Source organism: Ranitomeya variabilis, chromosome 8 (assembly GCF_051348905.1).
Source record: "Ranitomeya variabilis isolate aRanVar5 chromosome 8, aRanVar5.hap1, whole genome shotgun sequence".
Taxonomy (NCBI): Eukaryota; Metazoa; Chordata; class Amphibia; order Anura; family Dendrobatidae; genus Ranitomeya; species Ranitomeya variabilis.
Genome location: NC_135239.1, coordinates 6105583 through 6130679, shown reverse-complemented (window position 1 = coordinate 6130679; position 25097 = coordinate 6105583). Strand labels below are relative to the sequence as shown.

The window sequence follows — 25097 nt, the reverse complement described above, 5'->3', positions numbered from 1 at the left end:
GGACCTTCCCGGTGGTGGACGATCTCTTCTCCGTGCATTGTCTAACCCTCTGGGCTGTCAGGACCTTCCCGGTGGTGGACGATCTCTTGTCCGTGCATTGCCTGACGCTCTGGACTGTCAGGACCTTCCTGGTGGTGTACGATCTCTTCTCCGTGCATTGTCTAACCCTCTGGACTGTCAGGACCTTCCTGGTGGTGGACGATCTCTTCTCCGTGCATTGTCTAACCCTCTGGACTGTCAGGACCTTCCCGGTGGAGGCCGTTCTCTTCTCCGTGTATTGTCTTACTCTCTGGACTGTCAGGAGCTTTCCTGTGGTGGCCGCTCTCTTCTCTTCTCCATGCATTCTGACACTCTGGACTGTCAGGACCTTACCGGTGGTGTCCTCTCTCTTCTCCGTACATTTTCTGATGCTCTGGGCTGTCAGGACCTTCCCGGTGGTGACCGCTCTCTTCTCTGTCCCTGCATTGTGTGTCACTCTGGACTGTCAGGACCTTCCCGGTGGTGGCCGCTCTCTTCTCCGTGCCTTGTGTGACGCTCGGGACTGTCAGGACCTTCCCGGTGGTGGCCGCTCTCTTCTCCGTGCATTATGTGACGCCCTGGACTGTCAGGACCTTCCCGGTGGTGGTCGCTCTCTTCTCTGTCCATGCATTGTCTGACTTTCTTGACTCATAGCAAATAGATCAATGGCTGCACTCAAAATTTACTTGTGCTAAAGCAAGGAAATGTGCGATACATGAAATGTGAATAGCATAATGGCTTGTGAAATTTATGAAAAAACACATGAGATTCTTAGCACAAGATTTGGCCAAAAGTTGTGAGCCCATCCACCAAACGTCAAGGTAATCTCAGAATGGATGGGTACCTGAGCTGACTGCCTAGTGTGAACACTTACCTATGGCTAATAACATCTTGACTGTCAGGACCTTCCTGGTGGTGGCCGCTCCCTTCTCCGTGCATTGTCTGATGCTCGGGACTGTCAGGACCTTCCCGGTGGTGGCCGCTCTCTTCTCCGTGCATTTTCTGACGCTCTGGACTGTGAGAACCTTCCCAGTGGTGGACGATCTCTTCTCCGTGCATTATCTGATTCTCTGGACTGTCAGGACCTTCCCGGTGGTGGCCGCTCTCTTCTCTGTCTGTGCATTGTCTGACGCTCTGGACTGTCAGGACCTTCCCGGTGGTGGCCGCTCTCTTCTCTGTCCGTGCATTGTCTGACTTTCTTGACTCATAGCAAATAGATCAATGGCTGCACTCAAAATTTACTTGTGCTAAAGCAAGGAAATGTGCGATACATGAAATGTGAATAGCATAATGGCTTGTGAAATTTATGAAAAAACACATGAGATTCTTAGCACAAGATTTGGCCAAAAGTTGTGAGCCCATCCACCAAACGTCAAGGTAATCTCAGAATGGATGGGTACCTGAGCTGACTGCCTAGTGTGAACACTTACCTATAGCTAATAACATCTTGACTGTCAGGACCTTCCTGGTGGTGGCCGCTCTCTTCTCCGTGCATTGTCTGATGCTCGGGACTGTCAGGATCTTCCCGGTGGTGGCCGCTCTCTTCTCCGTGCATTTTCTGACGCTCTGGACTGTCAGAACCTTCCCAGTGGTGGCCGCTCTCTTCTCTGTCTGTGCATTGTCTGACGCTCTGGACTGTCAGGACCTTCCCGGTGTTGGACGCGGTCTTCTCTGTGCATTGTCTGACGCCCTGGACTGTCAGGACGTTCCTGGTGGTGGACGCGGTCTTCTCTGTGCATTGTCTGACGCCCTGGACTGTCAGGACGCTCCTGGTGGTGGACGCGGTCTTCTCCGTGCATTGTCTGACGCCCTGGACTGTCAGGACGTTCCTGGTGGTAGCCGCTCTCTTCTCTGTCCCTGCATTGTGTAATGCTCTGGACTGTTAGGACCTTCCCAGTGGTGGCCGCTCTATTCTCCATCCATTGCCTGACGCTCTGGACTGTCAGGATCTTCCCGGTGGTGGCCGCTCTCTTCTCCATGCATTGTCTGACGCTCTGGACTGTCAGGACCTTCCCGGTGGTGGCCGCGCTCTTCTCCATGCATTGTCTGACGCTCTGGACTGTCAGGACCTTCCGGGTGGTGGCTGCTCTCTTCTCCGTGCATTGTCTGATGCTCTGGACTGTTAGGATCTTCCCGGTGGTGGCCGCTCTCTTCTCCGTGCATTGTCTGATGCTCTGGACTGTCAGGACCTTCCCGGTGGTGGCCGCTCTCTTCTCTGTCCGTGCATTGTCTGACTTTCTGGACTGTCAGGACCTTTCCCGGTGGTGGCCGCTCTCTTCTCTGTCCGTGCATTGTCTGACTTTCTGGACTGTCAGGACCTTTCCCGGTGGTGGCCGCTCTCTTCTCTGTCCGTGCATTGTCTGACTTTCTGGACTGTCAGGACCTTTCCCGGTGGTGGCCGCTCTCTTCTCCGTGCATTGTCTGACGCTCAGGACTGTCAGAACCTTCCCGGTGGTGGCTGCTCTCTTCTCTGTGCATTGTCTGACTTTCTGGACTGTCAGGACCTTCCCGGTGGTGGCCGCTCTCTTCTCTGTCCGTGCATTGTCTGACTTTCTGGACTGTCAGGACCTTTCCCGGTGGTGGCCGCTCTCTTCTCTGTCCGTGCATTGTCTGACTTTCTGGACTGTCAGGACCTTTCCCGGTGGTGGCCGCTCTCTTCTCCGTGCATTGTCTGACGCTCAGGACTGTCAGAACCTTCCGGGTGGTGGCTGCTCTCTTCTCTGTGCATTGTCTGACTTTCTGGACTGTCAGGACCTTCCCGGTGGTGGCCGCTCTCTTCTCTGTCCGTGCATTGTCTGACTTTCTGGACTGTCAGGACCTTTCCCGGTGGTGGCCGCTCTCTTCTCCGTGCATTGTCTGACGCTCAGGACTGTCAGAACCTTCCGGGTGGTGGCTGCTCTCTTCTCTGTGCATTGTCTGACTTTCTGGACTGTCAGGACCTTCCCGGTGGTGGCCGCTCTCTTCTCTGTCCGTGCATTGTCTGACTTTCTGGACTGTCAGGACCTTTCCCGGTGGTGGCCGCTCTCTTCTCTGTCCGTGCATTGTCTGACTTTCTGGACTGTCAGGACCTTTCCCGGTGGTGGCCGCTCTCTTCTCCGTGCATTGTCTGACGCTCAGGACTGTCAGAACCTTCCCGGTGGTGGCCGCTCTCTTCTCCGTGCTTTGTCTGACGCTCAGGGCTGTCAGAACCTTCCCGGTGGTGGCCGCTCTCTTCTCCGTGCTTTGTCTGACGCTCAGGACTGTCAGAACCTTCCCGGTGGTGGCCGCTCTCTTCTCCGTGCTTTGTCTGACGCTCAGGGCTGTCAGAACCTTCCCGGTGGTGGCCGCTCTCTTCTCCGTGCTTTGTCTAACACTCAGGACTGTCAGAACCTTCCCGGTGGTGGCCGCTCTCTTCTCCGTGCTTTGTCTGACGCTCAGGGCTGTCAGGACCTTCCTGGTGGTGGCCGCTCTCTTCTCCGTGCTTTGTCTGACGCTCTGGACTGTCAGAACCTTCCCGGTGGTGGCCGCTCTCTTCTCCGTGCTTTGTCTGACGCTCAGGACTGTCAGAACCTTCCCGGTGGTGGCCGCTCTCTTCTCCGTGCTTTGTCTGACGCTCAGGGCTGTCAGAACCTTCCCGGTGGTGGCCGCTCTCTTCTCCGTGCTTTGTCTGACGCTCAGGACTGTCAGAACCTTCCCGGTGGTGGCCGCTCTCTTCTCCGTGCTTTGTCTGACGCTCAGGGCTGTCAGGACCTTCCTGGTGGTGGCCGCTCTCTTCTCCGTGCTTTGTCTGACGCTCTGGACTGTCAGAACCTTCCTGGTGGTGGCCGCTCTCTTCTCCGTGCTTTGTCTGACGCTCTGGACTGTCAGAACCTTCCCGGTGGTGGCCGCTCTCTTCTCCGTGCATTGTCTGACGCTCTGGACTGTCAGGACCTTCCCGGTGGTGGCCGCTCTCTTCTCCGTGCTTTGTCTGACGCTCAGGGCTGTCAGAACCTTCCCGGTGGTGGCCGCTCTCTTCTCTGTCCGTGCTTTGTCTGACGCTCTGGACTGTCAGGACCTCCCTGGTGGTGGCCGCTCTCTTCTCCGTGCTTTGTCTGACGCTCAGGGCTGTCAGAACCTTCCCGGTGGTGGCCGCTCTCTTCTCCGTGCTTTGTCTGACGCTCAGGACTGTCAGAACCTTCCCGGTGGTGGCCGCTCTCTTCTCCGTGCTTTGTCTGACGCTCAGGGCTGTCAGGACCTTTCCCGGTGGTGGCCGCTCTCTTCTCCGTGCATTGTCTGACGCTCAGGACTGTCAGAACCTTCCCGGTGGTGGCCGCTCTCTTCTCCGTGCATTGTCTGACGCTCTGGACTCTCAGGACCTTCCCGAGTGGTGGCCGCTCTCTTCTCCGTGCTTTGTCTGACGCTCAGGGCTGTCAGAACCTTCCCGGTGGTGGCCGCTCTCTTCTCTGTCCGTGCTTTGTCTGACGCTCTGGACTGTCAGGACCTCCCTGGTGGTGGCCGCTCTCTTCTCCGTGCTTTGTCTGACGCTCAGGGCTGTCAGAACCTTCCCGGTGGTGGCCGCTCTCTTCTCCGTGCTTTGTCTGACGCTCAGGACTGTCAGAACCTTCCCGGTGGTGGCCGCTCTCTTCTCCGTGCTTTGTCTGACGCTCAGGGCTGTCAGGACCTTTCCCGGTGGTGGCCGCTCTCTTCTCCGTGCTTTGTCTGACGCTCAGGGCTGTCAGGACCTTCCTGGTGGTGGCCGCTCTCTTCTCCGTGCATTGTCTGACGCTCAGGGCTGTCAGGACCTTCCTGGTGGTGGCTGTTCTTTTCTCCGTGCATTGTCTGACGCTCTGGACTCTCAGGACCTTCCCGAGTGGCTGAACCCTGTGATTTCCTGCACATCTCACCCTCTGCTTGGTGGATTCCACCAGTCTGGTGACGTATCGCAGCGCTTTTTCTGCACAGTTTGTGTGATCTCTTTCATTTGGCTCACAGTTACTGTTTGCACCGACCCTACGATATCGGTGCACTTTTTGGAGGGTCTTTGCGTTGCTTCGTTCCAGGAGTTTCGCAGGTCGTATTAAAGTCTTCGTGCTCTGACTTTTTTCCTCTTTGTAGCAGTGGGCCTCTCTCCAGTGTCTCGTGGTGGCCCGGCGCTCTCTCCCGCTGGTGACGCTCAGTCCTGGGTGTAGGTGGGATGTAAGGCTGCGACTTCCAGAGCTGAGATCCTGATGCTTCCATTCATTAGCGCTGGCTGACAGCAGATTGAGCCGGTGCGCGGCTGCCTGTCATGCCTCCTCTTCACGCAGTGATATTTCCAGCTGACGCTCCGCTTATAGACTTGTTGTACCGTGACCAGGTGAAATAAATAAAGCTGGAGCGGTGCTGTCAGCGGCTCGGTAATAAGCCGCATCTCATTATGACCGTGTTGTGGTAATTATTTATTTGATATGAGGCTGTCACTATGGGCGGTAAACACATGTATTGTGCGCGGTGCCGCGATGAATCCTCCGCAGATTGGGGACAGAATGAGAAAAAACAACAGTAATTTAATACAAGTGGACGAGATCGCTGACAGCCACTCAAAACTGTTTGTGCCGACACGTCAGGCGCCGCCCGGCCGCGGATCATTAGCAGCTTTGGTAGAATGTGACTTTCCTCCGGAGAATTCCTGTGCGGAGGAGCAGCGCCGTCCTCGGCCGTCAGGTGCGTGGAGCGGCCGCCATGTCCTGTAATGAGGAGCTGACGTCCGGGAGGATTCTGCTTCTCTCCGACCCCTTATCTCCTGTCTGCCTCCCCTCTTAGGGTGCATTCACCAGTTTTGGTCATGTTGCACTTTTTTTTCTTCCTTGATCTTCATGAAAACCATGGAAGTTGTGTGGTGTTTTGCCATGACCTTGCGACCACTTATAATTATACTCCAGTCACTCCCAGAGCTGCGTTCTCAAATCTGTTGTGTAACCAGGATGAGAACAGTGAGAATCTGAAGCTGAACTGTATACATTGAAGCTATGGAGTCTTGCAGTCACACACAGCGTCTGTCCTGTGCAGCCACTCCTAGGGGGCGCTGAGGAGCGCACTGCCGTGGGGTCATTTGGGTTAGGGGGCTTTTGGCCGACCTCTAGTCTTCCAGCCCCTATCATAGGCGCGCGCTCAGCAAGTGTTCCTAATGGGGAGAGGGACCACGCATTTTACTCTCTAGCTCCCCCTAGTGGCAGTCCGCCACAGCAGAATCTTGTGCTTCATCTGATCAGCAAAAAAAGAACTCGGCTATAAAGATGCCTTAATGAGCGCACAATGTTGGACCGATGGACAATGATGTACACACGATACCGTCACTAATGATTGGATTCTGGGCAGCAGGTTCCATAAATGCAGATTATATTTTATTTCATCCATTATGTTTTCAAAAAGTAAACGACAAATCAAAAGTTCTGCAGTGTTTTGATAGAATTTTAGTTTTCCTTCCTCACCATTTGTAGGATCTCTGCTTGCTGTTATGTTAATGAGTGGAAACCTTCAGTGTTTGTAGCCCCGCCTGTCTCATTCTTGTACCAGGTTATGGCTTGTTGTCTGATACATTGTAACACACTGGTCACAGGAGCTTTCTGCTGCTCCTGGAGCAATGCTTGCAGTCATACCTTCTGGACTGATGCCTGTTGGATGCAAGAAAGTGACAGCAAGCAGAGATCTTGAGAATGGTGATAAATGGAGTAATGGAAAGCTATAGAATAAAACCAGAGCGTCCTAGGATGAATTGGCCGCACCTCGTCTTTTTCCTGGAAAGTTTCTGAAATCAAGAGACTTGAAGATGTACTGGCCATCACCTCCTGGTCTGACCCCTCTCTTCATGCCCCCATCACCCAGTGGCCTGTGCCCACTGGGGCGTGCATTTCCCCCATCCTGACTCCTCTGGGGCGAGCATTCTCCCCCATCCTGACTCCTCTGGGGCGAGCATTCTCCCCCATCCTGACTCCTCTGGGGCGAGCATTCTCCCCCATCCTGACTCCTCTGGGGCGAGCATTCTCCCCCATCCTGAATCCTCTGGGGCGAGCATTCTCCCCCATCCTGACTCCTCTGGGGCGAGCATTCTCCCCGTCCTGACCCTTTTGGGGCGTACTTTCTCCCCCATCCTGACCCCTCTGGGGCGTGCAATCCCCCATTACCTGTCCCCTCTGGGGCATGCAGTCCCCCCCCTTGCCTGTCCCCTCTGGGGGTTGCATTCCCCCCTTGCCTGACCCCTCTGGGGCGTATGCCCCCTACGTGAGCCATCTCTGGATCCCCTGCTGTAATGCGGTGGGGGTGCGGACCGCCTGTGTTTGGGAGGGGCAGTGTACAATAAGTATTCTGTTCCCTGCAGGATCCGTGTCCCCCCGGGAGGAGGGTCAGTGGTGTTGGATTCCATCATCCCCCGCTGTCACCGACCCCAGCACAGCGGGGCAGCAGCGGCAGCAGATGGACATTAACCCGCTTTGATTAGTTGCGGGTGTGATATTAATTTTTGATACACTGGGAGCACCTGAGAGCTGGAATTCAATTACTGCTCCTCGCCCGGCGCTGCGCTTCTCTGTGGCGGTTTATTTCCAGCAGAACCTGTTGAGATTCCGCTGCCTTTCTTTGTGCGCTGACCTCCAGGATAATTAGGGTTAAATTGATAAGCTATCACCTCGCTGACACATTTTATCATCGGCTGTTTGCACGAGAGGATACAATACAAAGGGGAGGCTGTAATTTGTGCGGCGCTGTCACTCCGCAGGCCCAGATACAGGTGTCAGCGCCCAGATAACGGCCCCTCTTCTCCCCACCATTGTTGTACAATTAGCGCCCGGCCCCCCTGGTGCCTGACGCCGTATTTCACCCCGTGCCATCCAGGGATAATGATGCCCTGCTAAGTGTGAGCGGAGATAGCGCACAATGGCTCCTCATCCATCACCACATCCGCGCGAGGAGGCAGCGGAGAGCCCCTTATTACCGGGGAATAAATCTACAGTCCCGTATTCCGCAGCTTGTAGGCGCCGAGCAACAAAATGTTACAGAAACTTATTAAACTCTTGTGAAGATCCAGCGCCATCCTCCACCCCGGGGGCTGATCTTTATGTATAAGGTTAATATTCCACGAGCTAAAAGAGAGCGCCGCGGCCTGTACAGTAATGGCGGCTCCTAGATGTCCTTGTCTATCCTTCTCTGTGTCCTCTGATCTCCTAATGACCTTTCCATTCCTCTCACTTCTCTCATCTTGCGTACTGCAATGTTCCACCACAAGCGCACTGCAATGTTCCACCACAAGCGCACTGCAATGTTCCACCACAAGCGCACTGCAATGTTCCACCACAAGCGCACTGCAATGTTCCACCACAAGCGCACTGCAATGTTCCACCACAAGCGCACTGCAATGTTCCACCACAAAGCGCACTGCAATGTTCCACCACAAGCGCACTGCAATGTTCCACCACAAGCGCACTGCAATGTTCCACCACAAGCGCACTGCAATGTTCCACCACAAGCGCACTGCAATGTTCCACCACAAGCGCACTGCAATGTTCCACCACAAGCGCACTGCAATGTTCCACCACAAGCGCACTGCCACAATTACAGTGTTTCATCTTATCTGCACCTTCTTCAGGGGCTGTGTATCTGATTGGAATTAGTTCACTGTGTAACCAGTCGTTAATCACACACGGCCATTACTGGGCAGTCCTGTGTAACCAGTGATTGCTCATTTACGGTCATTACTGGGCAGTCCTATGTAACCAGTCATTACTCACACACTGTCATTACTGGGCAGTCCTGTGTAACCAGTCATGACTCGCACACGGTCATTACTGGGCAGTCCTGTGTAACCAGTCATTGCTCGCACACGGTCATTACTGGGCAGTCCTGTGTAACTAGTCATTGCTCTCACACGTTCATTACTGGGCAGTCCTGTGTAACCAGTCATTGCTCACACACGGTCATTTCTGGGCAGTCCTGTGTAACCAATCATGACTCGCACACGGCCATTACTGGGCAGTCCTGTGTAACCAGTCATTGCTCGCACACGGTCATTACTGGGCAGTCCTGTGTAACTAGTTATGACTCACACACGGTCATTACTGGGCAGTCCTGTGTAACCAGTCATGACTCGCACACGGCCGTTACTGGGCAGTCTTGTGTAACCAGTCATGACTCACACACGGCCATTACTGGGCAGTCCTGTGTAACCAGTCATTGCTCACACACGGCCTTTACTGGGCAGTCCTGTGTAACCAGTCATGACTCGCACACGGCCATTACTGGGCAGTCTTGTGTAACCAGTCATTACTCACACACGGCCATTACTGGGCAGTCCTGTGTAACCAGTCATTGCTCACACACGGTCATTACTGGGCAGTCCTGTGTAACCAGTCATTGTTCGCATACGGCCATTACTGGGCAGTCCTGTGTAACCAGTCATGACTCGCTCACGGCCATTACTGGGCAGTCCTGTGTAACCAGTCATGACTCGCTCACGGCCATTACTGGGCAGTCCTGTGTAACCAGTCATGACTCGCTCACGGCCATTACTGGGCAGTCCTGTGTAACCAGTCATGACTCGCTCACGGCCGTTCCTGCATTGTGGGAGCCCAGCTGTTCACTGATAAATACCAGATCCGTCAACAGCTTTGTGATGGTGGTTTCCCAGCTGATTGTGGAGCAGGCCTGGCCGGATTACACCCCGTGTGCAGTATGTGGTATCTGCAGAACATTTTCTCCACTTTTTCTGCTTTGGCTCACGATTGTGTGGATTCGATCAGATTAGATCTGTCAGTCGCAGCTTCCTGATGGGTTCCTCTACCCCTCTGGAAGTGTTAGGTGTTTCCTAGTTGCAGCTTTCTTTACTGTAGTTTCCCTCTGTGTAGTATGGAGATGTTTACCCGGAGGAGCGCAGGACACTGTGACCGCACCGCGCGCTGAGTGATGTCCCCGGTCTGGCGGATCGGTCCCTTGTGCAGCAGTATGGCCGCCGTGTGGATTCTGTGCCATAATGAGGATTAGCGCTGAGCCGGTGGAGACTAACCGCTTCTCTCGTTCCCTTCTTACAGGCTGCCGGGACAGTGTGAATATCTAGGACTGCAGGTCGCAGATTACTTCAAGCAGTGGATTAATCTGAAGAAGGTACTTTTCTTACCAAATCCCCTTCTCCTATAAATGTGTGTGTCCTCGGGGAGGCGGCTCGCCGTCGGGGTTATTTGCATGGAAATGAAGTGTGATGTTTTTTTCCCAACACGTCCCCGAGGACGGACAGATTTCCTTCTGTCCTTTATTGTGCCGATAATGGGAGTCTGAGCACAATGGTGCAGAGGCTCCTGTGTGTTCTCACATGTCCTGTACATCGCCCCCGCTGATCTCTCACATGTCCCGTACATCGCCCCCGCTGATTTCACATGTCCCGTACATCGCCCCCGCTGATCTCTCACATGTCCCGTACATCGCCCCCGCTGATCTCTCACATGTCCCGTACATCGCCCCCGCTGATCTCTCACATGTCCCGTACATCGCCCCCGCTGATCTCTCACATGTCCCGTACATCGCCCCTGCTGATCTCTCATGTCCCGAACATCCCCCCGCTGATCTCACATGTCCCGTACATCACCCCCGTTGATCTCTCACATGTCCCGAACATCGCCCCCGCTGATCTCTCACATGTCCCGTACATTGCCCCCGCTGATCTCACATGTCCCGAACATCGCCCCCGCTGATCTCTCACATGTCCCGTACATCGCCCCCGCTGATCTCTCACATGTCCCGTACATCGCCACCGCTGATCTCACATGTCCCGTACATCGTCCCCACTGATCTCACATGTTCCGTACATCGCCCCCACTGATCTCACATGTTCCGTACATCGCCCCCGCTGATCTCTCACATGTCCCGTACATCGCCCCCGCTGATCTCTCACATGTCCCGTACATCGCCCCCGCTGATCTCTCACATGTCCCGTACATCGCCCCCACTGATCTCTCACATGTCCCGTACATCGCCCCCGCTGATCTCTCACATGTCCCGTACATCGCCCCCACTGATCTCTCACATGTCCCGTACATCGCCCCCGCTGATCTCTCACATGTCCCGAACATCGCCCCCACTGATCTCTCACATGTCCCGTACATCGCCCCCGCTGATCTCTCACATGTCCCGTACATCGCCCCCGCTGATCTCTCACATGTCCCGTACATCGCCCCCACTGATCTCACATGTTCCGTACATCGCCCCCACTGATCTCACATGTTCCGTACATCGCCCCCACTGATCTCACATGTTCCGTACATCGCCCCCACTGATCTCACATGTTCCGTACATCGCCCCCGCTGATCTCTCACATGTCCCGTACATCGCCCCCGCTGATCTCTCACATGTCCCGTACATCGCCCCCGCTGATCTCTCACATGTCCCGTACATCGCCCCCACTGATCTCTCACATGTCCCGTACATCGCCCCCGCTGATCTCTCACATGTCCCGTACATCGCCCCCACTGATCTCTCACATGTCCCGTACATCGCCCCCGCTGATCTCTCACATGTCCCGAACATCGCCCCCACTGATCTCTCACATGTCCCGTACATCGCCCCCGCTGATCTCTCATGTCCCGTACATCGCCCCGCTGATCTCTCATGTCCCGTACATCGCCCCCGCTGATCTCTCACATGAATGTGGCTCTATACGCCGACCATTAGAGCCCTTGCAGGACTGTCAGTATTCTGCCTTCAGCACAGTAAGTACAACGGCCTCCCCAGGTCTGTAATATCAAAAGCAGGTCTGCACAAGTAATAACCATTTCACAGGTCTACAAAAAATGACTTTGTACTTTTCTGAATCATCTTTTTGTCCTGATTTCACAAATGTCTATAGTTTTTCTGTAGCGCGTATAGTTTCCATGGAACATCATCATTATAAGGTATAGGAAATATACTGGTGACATTAGGAAATCTACATATCAGAAAACAAAATGCTTCACCTTAAAAAACAGCTTTTATTAAACCAAAATAATTTCAGATACAAAATAGAAACCAAAATATCAGCAGAAATTAAAGGGAACCTGTCACCCCCAAAATCAAAGGTGAGCTAAGCCCACCGGCATCAGGGGCTTATGTCCAGCATTCTGTAATGCATTCTGTAATGCTGTAGATAAGCCCCCGATGTTACCTGAAAGATGAGAAGAAGACGTTAGATTATACTCACCCAGGGGCGGTCCCGGTGCCGGTCCGGTCGGATGGGTGTCTCCGGTCCGCTCCGGCGCCTCCCATCTTCGTTCCATGACGTCCTCTTCGGGTCTTTACGCCGCGGCTCCGGCGCAGTGATCTGTCCTGTTGAGGGCAGAGCAAAGTACTGCAGTGCGCAGGCGCCGGACCGCCCCTGGGTGAGTATAATCTAACGTCTTTTTCTCCTCTTTCAGGATACATCGGGGGCTTATCTACAGCATTACAGAGTCATTACAGAATGCTGGAGATAAGCCCCTGATGCCGGTGGGCTTAGCTCACCAGCGATTTTGGGGGTGACAGGTTCCCTTTAAAGATGCTTGACATTAGACTGTGGTTGATAGGATTGTTCTGGGTTGTCCCCATATAACATCCGCCAGTAATCTGCCATCTCTCAGTCATTCCCTGGTAGTGGTGTTCCGTTACTTTAATGTCCTGGTGAATCCGCTCGCCTTGTTCATCGCTTACATCCCCAAGATTTTGAGGGAATACATCTAAATGTGTAGGCATAAAGTGCATTCTCAGAGACCTGCGACATCCAAGACTCTGCAATACATTCAGCAGTTCCTCAGCACCTTCAACATATTCTGCAGATTTTTGTTTTCCTAAGAAGTTTTCACAGATCCACCTGAAGCTTTTCCAAGATCTCATTTCCTTAACATTTCGAGTTCCTTCAAACACATCATCTCTCATCAGCTCTCTGATCTCCTTCCTTCAGATTTGCTGGAGAAATGCTGGAGAATTTCTGTGAAATGTGCTGGAGCCCTTGTGAATTTGTCTTTGCCGTGGCTTTCACAAAGTTTTAATCAATCCCAACTTTATATGTAGTGGGGGAAGAAAGATGTTTGTTGGAGCAGGTAAAGGATTATGCTGAACATTGTCTCTACCTGGAGCATAGATGTTTCCCGATCACGATGACTATAATGCTGTACTGTATTTCCACTGTCCCATAAACACAAGAAGCAGCAATATTCTATGAAGCCTCCTTCCTTTGCCAATTTAGGACCCATCACTTTCACATCTCCACAGATATTCCATTGATGATGCTTATATTGTATAGCATCCAAAGCAACTGACAGATTTTCATAACTTTCCTTTCGATGACATGAGTGAGCAATAGGGATTGATGCTTTCATATTTCCATTGTGAAGCAACACTGCTTTCAATCATCTCTGGGATGAGTCAATAAACAGTCGCCAATCTGCAACAAAATACTCTTGATTCAGTTCTTCAAAGAGACCCTTTAGGTCAGTGCTGGGGTCTCCTCCATAGTGTCTAGCTTTCACGTATGCGGCCTGTGCATGGCGCCTGTCATGTGCTGTCAGTGCAGATTTGCTCGCTGCTCTGCAAATGTGATGTGACGGACGCCGAGGCTGTGTGCAGTTCACTGACCATTACACATCGCCATTTGAAGTTCACTAAACTTTTGCAGAGCCGATCGCAGCTCGTAGCTTGCAGAGCAAGTATCGGGGGCTGTGACTTGTGTAATGAGGAGCTGAGGTCCTGGCCCCCGCCGTCTCTCGTCCTGGCTCTCCTGCTGTCTCCCGTCCTGGCTCTCCCGCCGTCTCTCGCCCTGGCTCTCACGCCGTCTCTCACCCTGGCTCTCCTGCCTCTCTCGCCCTGGCTCTCCTGCCGTCTCCCGTCCTGGCCCCCGCCGTCTCTCGCCCTGGCTCTCCTGTCTTGGCTCTCCCGCCATCTCCCATCCTGGCTCTCCCGCCGTCTCCCGTCCTGGCTCTCCCGCCGTCTCCCGTCCTGGCTCTCCCGCCGTCTCCCGTCCTGGCTCTCCCGCCGTCTCCCGTCCTGGCTCTCCCGCCGTCTCCCGTCCTGGCTCTCCCGCCGTCTCCCGTCCTGGCCCTCCCGCCGTCTCCCGTCCTGGCTCTCCCGCCGTCTCCCGTCCTGGCTCTCCCGCCGTCTCCCGTCCTGGCTCTCCCGCCGTCTCCCGTCCTGGCTCTCCCGACGTCTCCCGTCCTGGCTCTCCCGCCGTCTCCCGTCCTGGCTCTCCCGCCGTCTCCCGTCCTGGCTCTCCCGCCGTCTCCCGTCCTGGCTCTCCCGCCGTCTCCCGTCCTGGCTTTCCCGCCGTCTCCCGTCCTGGCTCTCCCGCCGTCTCCCGTCCTGGCTCTCCCGCCGTCTCCCGTCCTGGCTCTCCCGCCGTCTCCCGTCCTGGCTCTCCCGCCGTCTCCCGTCCTGGCTCTCCCTCCGTCTCCCGTCCTGGCTCTCCCTCCGTCTCCCGTCCTGGCTCTCCCTCCGTCTCCCGTCCTGGCTCTCCCTCCGTCTCCCGTCCTGGCTCTCCCTCCGTCTCCCGTCCTGGCTCTCCCTCCGTCTCCCGTCCTGGCTCTCCCTCCGTCTCCCGTCCTGGCTCTCCCGCCGTCTCCCGTCCTGGCTCTCCCGCCGTCTCCCGTCCTGGCTCTCCCGCCGTCTCCCGTCCTGGCTCTCCCGCCGTCTCCCGTCCTGGCTCTCCCGCCGTCTCCCGTCCTGGCTCTCCCGCCGTCTCCCGTCCTGGCTCTCCCGCCGTCTCCCGTCCTGGCTCTCCCGCCGTCTCCCGTCCTGGCTCTCCCGCCGTCTCCCGTCCTGGCTCTCCCGCCGTCTCCCGTCCTGGCTCTCCCGCCGTCTCCCGTCCTGGCTCTCCCGCCGTCTCCCGTCCTGGCTCTCCCGCCGTCTCCCGTCCTGGCTCTCCCGCCGTCTCCCGTCCTGGCTCTCCCGCCGTCTCCCGTCCTGGCTCTCCCGCCGTCTCCCGTCCTGGCTCTCCCGCCGTCTCCCGTCCTGGCTCTCCCGCCGTCTCCCGTCCTGGCTCTCCCGCCGTCTCCCGTCCTGGCTCTCCCGCCGTCTCCCGTCCTGCCTCTCCCGCCGTCTCCCGTCCTGGCTCTCCCGCCGTCTCCCGTCCTGCCTCTCCCGCCGTCTCCCGTCCTGGCTCTCCCGCCGTCTCCCGTCCTGCCTCTCCCGCCGTCTCCCGTCCTGGCTCTCCCGCCGTCTCCCGTCCTGCCTCTCCCCCCTCTCCCGCCGTCTCCCGTCATGCCTCTCCCGCCGTCTCTCGTCCTGGCTCTCTCCATCTTCCGTCCTGGTCTCCCATCCTGGCTTCTGCCTGAAACACTTGTGCCCGTCACAGATCTCGCACTCGTCACCCCCAGAGCTGTGTTCACAGATCTCGCACTTGTCACACCCCAGGTTGGACATATCGCCAATATTGCATTGAACAAAGAATGTGACAATCTGCTTTCCCGTTGTACGGCAGGTCCAGGACCGCACCCGTGTTCTGACCCGTACTCTCTAGCTGTGCGTCAGGTCAAGGCCTAAACTCGAGTTCTGACCTTTACCCGTGTTCTGGCCTCCCTGGTGTCTGCTCTTCCGCTGTATGGCAGGTCCTGACCCCTGCCCTGGCCTCTGTGGTGTCTACGGCAGGTCCAGGCCCTTACCCGTGTTCTGACCCGTACTTTCCTTCTGTACGGCAGGTCTTGACCAGTACCCGTGCCCTGACCCGTACCCGTGCCCTTACCCGTACCCGTGCCCTGACCCGTACCCGTGCCCTGACCCGTACCCGTGCCCTGACCCGTACCCGTGCCCTGACCCGTACCCGTGCCCTGACCCGTACCCGTGCCCTGACCCGTACCCGTGCCCTGACCCGTACCCGTGCCCTGACCCGTACCCGTGCCCTGACCCGTACCCGTGCCCTGACCCGTACTTGCACCTGCGCCCCGACCCGCACCCGCGGCCCTGACTGCTGTGGGGTCTTCTCTCCCGCTGTTCGTTAGGTCCCGGCTCGTACTCGTGGGTTTAGGTGTCTTGCTTCTCCATAGTCCCGCCGGCTGCCAGCATGAACCACACCATCCTAATGAGGGAGGTTTATTAACGGCAGTAATTAATTAGATGATATGTAATAACATCTCATGGCTGGGAATTAATACACGGTTATGGGGTGAGTGTACCCAGGGCGGAGCCATGTGCTGGAGCAAATGCTTTAATTAATGTTTAATTGCAGTGTAAACATAATTACAGGTAATGAGTGGATCCCGGACGCAGCTGCAGCCTCATTAGCAGCCGCCGCAGAGACATGGGAGAATCCGGATAATATTCAATTAGACCTGACGCCTTCACCCTCTTGTAGGTGACGCAGAGCAGTAAGGAGCTGAAGCCCCCATAAGACATCAGGGGGGATATTAGACGTCGCCCCCTCTCATCATGGAAGAAATGAGATCCCGGCTCCTTTCTCTGCTGCTAAATGCGCCTCCGAGAAAAAAGCCGAACTCCGAGCGCGTCCTTTTCATCCGCCGCTTCCGTCTTGTTAACATGTGTTGCCTTTGGGGTAATCAGGGAAAAAATATTATGTCCTTTTACAATTACCGGGTTTTGGAATATTAAAATGTCTCGGTGCATCGGCAGCGGTGCTTTGATTGCTATTCTAACCTTTGACTAGACCATAAAGTGAGCCGCTCTTAGCGCCAATATTGCCGGCTGAAATTTAATTCCGAAATCATTCCAGATAATAGTCAGACAGATAATGTATGCATGAGGGATATTATGTGTGGGATGGATGCAGCGGGGGCTGAACAATCGCCCCGAGTGATAATCTGGAGGGTAGAAATACCTGAGTGTCAGCCCTGGAATAGGAAGCATTAATCACCGCGGGAGGAGGAGAGCGCCGCCGGCTACCGCCACCATCACCGCCACCGCCGCCCCGCGTCCTGCCGCTCCACCCCACGGACGGGACACGTCACAGCGACTACCTGACAGCGCCGGTCACCTACTGGAGCCATGACGCCGGAGCTTGCGCCCCACTGTCCATAAACTAATACCGCCAAACCGTTCCACGCAGCGGCCTGTCAATGGCATTTACAGTTAGTAGTTCCATATTATCGCCTCCATCCTGAATTGTTACACTGGAACCAAATCACCGCTTGTCAGAGACCACATCTGGTAGATACTCACCGTGTATACCGGGAACAGCCCACAAGACCCCCTTATACCGGGAACACCCCACAAGACCCCCTTATACCGGGAACACCCCACAAGACCCCCGTATACCGGGAACACCCCACAAGACCCCCCCCGTATACCGGGAACACCCCACAAGACCCCCTTATACCGGGAACACCCCACAAGACCCCCGTATACCGGGAACACCCCACAAGACCCCCCCCGTATACAGGGAGCACCCCACAAGACCTGCCGTATACCGGGAACACCCCACAAGACCCCCGTATACCGGGAACACCCCACAAGATCCCCTTATAACGGGAACAGCCCACAAGACCCCCTTATACCGGGAACAGCCCACAAGACCCCCTTATACCGGGAACACCCCACAAGACCCCCGTATATCCGGAACACCCCACAAGACCCCCCCGTATACCGGGAGCACCCCACAAGACCTGCCGTATACCGGGAACACCCCACAAGACCCCCGTATACCGGGAACACCCCACAAGATCCCCTTATACCGGGAACAGCCCGCAAGACCCCCTTATACCGGGAACAGCCCACAAGACCCCCTTATACCGGGAACAGCCCACAAGACCCCCTTATACCGGGAACAGCCCACAAGACCCCCGTATATCCGGAACACCCCACAAGACCCCCGTATACCGGGAACACCCCACAAGACCCCCCGTATACCGGGAGCACCCCACAAGACCTGACGTATACCGGGAACACCCCACAAGACCCCCGTATTCCGGGAACACCCCTCAAGATTCCCTTATACCGGGAACAGCCCACAAGACCTGCCGTATACCGGGAACACCGCACAGGACCCCTGTATACCGGGAACACCCCACAAGACTCCTCCGTATACCGGGAACACCCCACAAGACCTGCCGTATACCGGGAACACACCACAGGACCCCCGTATACAAAGGACACCCCACAAGTTAACCCGTATATCGGGAACATCCTACAGGACCCCCATATACCGGGACCACCCCACAAGACCCCCGTATACCGGGAACACCCCACAAGACCACCAGTATACTGGGAACACCCCACAAGACCTGCCATATACCGGGAAAACCTCACAAGACCCCCCGTGGAGTTTCTTGAGCCTAGTCATTTAAGTATTACAATTTGGCCCTGTATACAGGCAGTACCTCTATATACCCGCAGTGTACATTATATACCTATATACAGGCAGTACCTCTGTATACCTGCTATATATGTTGCTATATACAGGCAGTACCTCTGTATACCTGCTATATATGTTGCTATATACAGGCAGTACCTCTGTATACCTGCTATATATGTTGCTATATACAGGCTGTACCTCTGTATACCTGCTATATATGTTGCTATATACAGGCTGTACCTCTGTATACCTGCTATATATGCTGCTATATACAGGCAGTACCTCTGTATACCTGCTATATATGTTGCTATATACAGGCGGTACCTCTGTATACCTGCTATATATGTTGCTATATACAGGCAGTACCTCTGTATACCTGCTATATATGCTGCTATATACAGGCTGTACCTCTGTATACCTGCTATATATGTTGCTATATACAGGCTGTACCTCTGTATACCTGCTATATATGTTGCTATATACAGGCTGTACCTCTGTATACCTGCTATATATGCTGCTATATACAGGCAGTACCTCTGTATACCTGCTATATATGTTGCTATATACAGGCGGTACCTCTGTATACCTGCTATATATGTTGCTATATACAGGCAGTACCTCTGTATACCTGCTATATATGCTGCTATATACAGGCTGTACCTCTGTATACCTGCTATATATGTTGCTATATACAGGCTGTACCTCTGTATACCTGCTATCTATGCTGCTATATACAGGCAGTACCTCTGTATACCTGCTATCTATGCTGCTATATACAGGCAGTACCTCTGTATACCTGCTATATATGTTGCTATATACAGGCAGTACCTCTGTATACCTGCTATATATGTTGCTATATACAGGCTGTACCTCTGTATACCTGCTATATATGTTGCTATATACAGGCCGTACCTCTGTATACCTGCTATATATGTTGCTATATACAGGCTGTACCTCTGTATACCTGCTATATATGTTGCTATATACAGGCTGTGCCTCTGTATACCTGCTATATATGCTGCTATATACAGGCGGTACCTCTGTATACCTGCTATATATGTTGCTATATACAGGCGGTACCTCTGTATACCTGCTATATATGTTGCTATATACAGGCTGTACCTCTGTATACCTGCTATATATGCTGCTATATACAGGCTGTACCTCTGTATACCTGCTATATATGCTGCTATATACAGGCAGTACCTCTGTATACCTGCTATATATGTTGCTATATACAGGCTGTACCTCTGTATACCTGCTATATATGTTGCTATATACAGGCAATACCTCTGTATACCTGCTATATATGTTGCTATATACAGGCTGTACCTCTGTATACCTGCTATATATGCTGCTATATACAGGCCGTACCTCTGTATACCTGCTATATATGTTGCTATATACAGGCTGTACCTCTGTATACCTGCTATATATGCTGCTATATACAGGCAGTACCTCTGTATACCTGCTATATATGTTGCTATATACAGGCGGTACCTCTGTATACCTGCTATATATGCTGCTATATACAGGCTGTACCTCTGTATACCTGCTATATATGTTGCTATATACAGGCTGTACCTCTGTATACCTGCTATATATGTTGCTATATACAGGCTGTACCTCTGTATACCTGCTATATATGCTGCTATATACAGGCGGTACCTCTGTATACCTGCTATATATGTTGCTATATACAGGCGGTACCTCTGTATACCTGCTATATATGTTGCTATATACAGGCTGTACCTCTGTATACCTGCTATATATGCTGCTATATACAGGCTGTACCTCTGTATACCTGCTATATATGCTGCTATATACAGGCAGTACCTCTGTATACCTGCTATATATGCTGCTATATACAGGCGGTACCTCTGTATACCTGCTATATATGCTGCTATATACAGGCGGTACCTCTGTATACCTGCTATATATGCTGCTATATACAGGCAGTACCTCTGTATACCTGCTATATATGCTGCTATATACAGGCTGTACCTCTGTATACCTGCTATATATGCTGCTATATACAGGCAGTACCTCTGTATACCTGCTATATATGCTGCTATATACAGGCAGTGATCCTGTATCCACTTTGTGCACATTGTTCCTCCTTTCTTCGGTGCTCGGCACTCGCTCTGGGGGTCTTGCATCTTATGGGGGAGACCGGGTAATCTCCTGTGACTCGTGATCTGCGGAGCCGACGACGTGTTGGATCTAATCCTCATAAGTTCAGATAAATATCCATTGATCTGTAATTAAGTTTGTGATGATTTAATGCGGCCCTGCAGCACCCGGAGCTCTGGAAACGCTTTACACATGCTACATTTAACTTATTCTTGCTCCCAATTCCTCTTCCCGTCCGGAAACTAATGTTTATTGGACGTGATAGAGCAGCATCCGCACATTATCAAGGACGCCAGCGTCTGGCTGCTCAAGTTTGCCTTTCGGGGTCATTGTGAAGTGTTATTAGGCTTTATATCTAAATGATCGACCTGAGAAATCCTTCATAAATCTGACAACAAACTCAGATTCTTCTAAAAAATATCAGAAGATCATAGAAACTGTTTTACATAGAAATTCAGGAGAAAAAGCTATGGAAAGTTGTATCAGATATCATCTATATGTGTCTCCTACTCCTAGCAAGGAGCCTGGCTACCGTTAGAGATATGGAGCCATTCACCCGACTTCACTCCTACCCGAACTATAATACTGCCCCCATGTACAAGAATATAACTACTATAATACTGCCCCCATGTACAAGAATATAACTACTATAATACTGCCCCCATGTACAAGAATATAACTACTATAATACTGCCCCCATGTACAAGAATATAACTACTATAATACTGCCCACTGTGTACAAGAATATAACTACTATAATACTGCCCCCATGTACAAGAATATAACTACTATAATACTGCCCCCATGTACAAGAATATAACTACTATAATACTGCCCACTGTGTACAAGAATATAACTACTATAATACTGCTCCTATATACAAGAATATAACTACTATAATACTGCTCCTATGTACAAGAATATAACTACTATAATACTGCTCCTATGTACAAGAATATAACTACTATAATACTGCTCCTATGTACAAGAATATAACTACTATAATACTGCTCCTATGTACAAGAATATAACTACTATAATACTGCCCCTATGTACAAGAATATAACTACTATAATACTGCCCCTATATACAAGAATATAACTACTATAATACTGCTCCTATGTACAAGAATATAACTACTATAATACTGCCCCTATGTACAAGAATATAACTACTATAATACTGCCCCTATGTACAAGAATATAACTACTGTAATACTGCTCCTATGTACAAGAATATAACTACTATAATACTGCCCCCTATATACGAGAATATTACTACTATAATACTGCCCCCTATGTACAAGAATATAACTACTATAATACTGCTCCTATGTACAAGAATATAGCTACTATAATACTGCTCCTATGTACAAGAATATAACTACTATAATACTGCTCCTATGTACAAGAATATAACTACTATAATACTGCTCCTATGTACAAGAATATAACTACTATAATACTGCCCCTATGTACAAGAATATAACTACTATAATACTGCCCCCATGTACAAGAATATAACTACTGTAATACTGCTCCTATGTACAAGAATATAACTACTATAATACTGCCCCCTATATACGAGAATATTACTACTATAATACTGCCCCCTATGTACAAGAATATAACTACTATAATACTGCTCCTATGTACAAGAATATAGCTACTATAATACTGCTCCTATGTACAAGAATATAACTACTATAATACTGCTCCTATGTACAAGAATATAACTACAATAATACTGCCCTCTATGTACAAGAATATAACTACTATAATACTGTTCCTATGTACAAGAATATAACCAGTATAATACTGCTCCTATGTACAGAAATATAACTATTATAATACTGCTCCTATGTACAAGAATATAACTACTATAATACTGTCCCCTATGTACAAGAATATAACTATTATAATACTGCTCCTATGTACAAGAATATAACTACTATAATACTGCTCCTATGTACAAGAATATAACTACTATAATACTGCCCCCATGTACAAGAATATAACTACTATAATACTGCTCCTATGTACAAGAATATAACTACTATAATACTGCTCCTATGTACAAGAATATAACTACTGTAATACTGCTCCTATGTACAAGAATATAACTACTATAATACTGCTCCTATGTACAAGAATATAACTACTATAATACTGCTCCTATGTACAAGAATATAACTACTGTAATACTGCTCCTATGTACAAGAATATAACTACTATAATACTGCTCCTATGTACAAGAATATAACTACTATAATACTGCTCCTATGTACAAGAATATAACTACTGTAATACTGCTCCTATGTACAAGAATATAACTACTATAATACTGCTCCTATGTACAAGAATATAACTACTATAATACTGCTCCTATGTACAAGAATATAACTACTATAATACTGCTCCTATGTACAAGAATATAACTACTATAATACTGCTCCTATGTACAAGAATATAACTACTATAATACTGCTCATATGTACAAGAATATAACTACTATAATACTGCTCCTATGTACAAGAATATAACTACTATAATACTGCTCCTATGTACAAGAATATAACTACTGTAATACTGCTCCTATGTACAAGAATATAACTACTATTGTCGGGGTCGTAAACTACAATATACCCTCATTCACCAGTCATTCCAAATTAAACTATAAGCATGTGGTACCGGGTAAGAATGAGTCAGACAGGTAGCTGGTTCAATCTTAGTGCATGCTCGTGGATCCACACACATGTGTGTAACCGTCACAGCAACTGACTTTATTCTTGAATACACAGTACTATTGTTTAGGAAAAAGGAATGCATTAGGCGGAGTTTAAGCAGCATACATCTAGTGCTCAGTCTCTCTCTCTGATTCGTCAGGACATCTCCGATGGTTACTTCTTTCTTCACATTCCAGAGTTATCTTTTCAGGAGAAATAATTCTTAACTCTTTAGACGCTGAACTAAAGTGAAAGTGAACACTGGCAGCCATCTTTAGATACAATTACATTTGCATTAGCTAGCAGATAGGAAAAACTTATTGTTTCACAGTATAAGATATATAAAAGTACAAAGGTATATAAGAAAATATATTCTCACCTTGACAATCCCCCCTAAACACTAAGTTTTTCCCCTAAAGAAAGATCCTTCGAGACTGTCCATGTGATGGGAAAAGGGGAGGTGGATTTCTTCATCCAGACACCTCAGAAACTCTCCCCTAGCGAGAGGCCTCCAGGCAGCTGAACCCTTCACTAACCTCACATGGAGTTCTCCCACTGTCCCTAAACTAGATCTCTTAGCATCATCTGAGAATGGGGGGTTTTGTCTACTCTCTTGAGAGAAATGTACTTAGGGATCTCCCCTGGATCAGTACCATCGTACTCTGGTGGATCTATTTCTTGATTGAGGAAGGTGCCAGTCGGGATTGCTTTCACTAACTACCTAGGCCTGCCTAGGTGCACTTATACATCTATCATATGGTCATTATTTGTTTGTAAAATGAGAAAGGTTGGTTCTCAGGGTCAGCCAATTGTTTTTGCATAGCTAGTCAGAGGGCCTCCAGGGATAATACTGCTGTATCTGTCTTACCCTACCTGATGTGGTTGGTTCTCTGGTGGTGGGGAGTGACATGACATGCTGGTCTACAGCTCCTTCCCAAAAGGATTACTGTCAGCCTTCTCCCAAAAGTTAATGTCCCTACTATCCGCCAACCACAATCCTGTGTCAGCTTCTTATGTCACTACATGTGATCTTGTCTGGACAGGATTCAGTGTAATCCTCTTAGGTCGGGTTGCAGCACGGGTCATACAAGTGTTAGGGCCCAAATCCTCAACTATATCCTGAAAGGCATCTTGGCTAAAATTGACGAACCTTTGTTCACTGTAATATATATATTATTGATCCATTCAACATTTTTATTAATCTGCACCTGTGGGATTATAGAAGCAATGCCGGCATAAATCTGGTTCTGGGCTTTAAACTGGTCAGGCACCCCCCTTGGCACTCCAATGGCATCAATATATACTAGTGGATCTTCTTCATAACTCATATGGAGCTGATCGAGACTTCTCCTCTTTCTGGTAGGTTCGTCAGGTGTCTTTGGATCCCAAGGTAAAATCTTAAACTGCATAGCTAGTTTAACAAGGGTGCATTGGCCTATCCAGGCATTAGGCAACCTAGGACGGAGCTTACCGTCTCCACATAACCAATAAATGTCGTACATACATTGTGTATGTTTGATTAGCAAATCAGTATCTAGAGGACTGTTCTCTTTGCAAAAACCCGTCTCAAAGATCCCTACTGGTGTACCTGTGGTGTCGTGGGAATTATAGCAGGTGTAATTGTCAGCTAATACGGTTACTTCTCCTGGGACCTTTAGTTTAGGTTCCTTATGAAATAGTGGGACATAATCTGGGCAATCAGTGGACTTCAAACCTTTCAACAAATTCATGACACAGGCGGTGGTGTTGTCATCAGGAAAAAGCAATGCCAGTGTGTATAGATGTGTATTCGCAGCAGCACAAGCAATACATCCTACAGAGATATTCTGGACTCTTACATTGTATCTCACCCATTCTAACCATAGATTTTTCCTTGGGGCTGTTTGTGTTTCTATGGAGAAAACCTCTTGCCAACTGAGACCTGGAATGGGGATCACTTCATTAACTACATTTTGCAAACGCTCACCTGGGCTTGTTTTAGGTGTACTGGTAACAGGG

The 25097-nt window shown here is 50.8% G+C and overlaps 1 protein-coding gene across 1 annotated transcript in view; it reads left to right on the top strand.

The window, feature by feature from the left end:
• ERI3 (ERI1 exoribonuclease family member 3) overlaps positions 1-25097 on the top strand; it is a 302309-nt gene that overhangs the window by 94591 nt on the left and 182621 nt on the right. Inside the window, 1 exon segment of the mRNA XM_077278034.1 lies at positions 10035-10107. Coding sequence (XP_077134149.1) covers positions 10035-10107 — 73 coding nt within the window.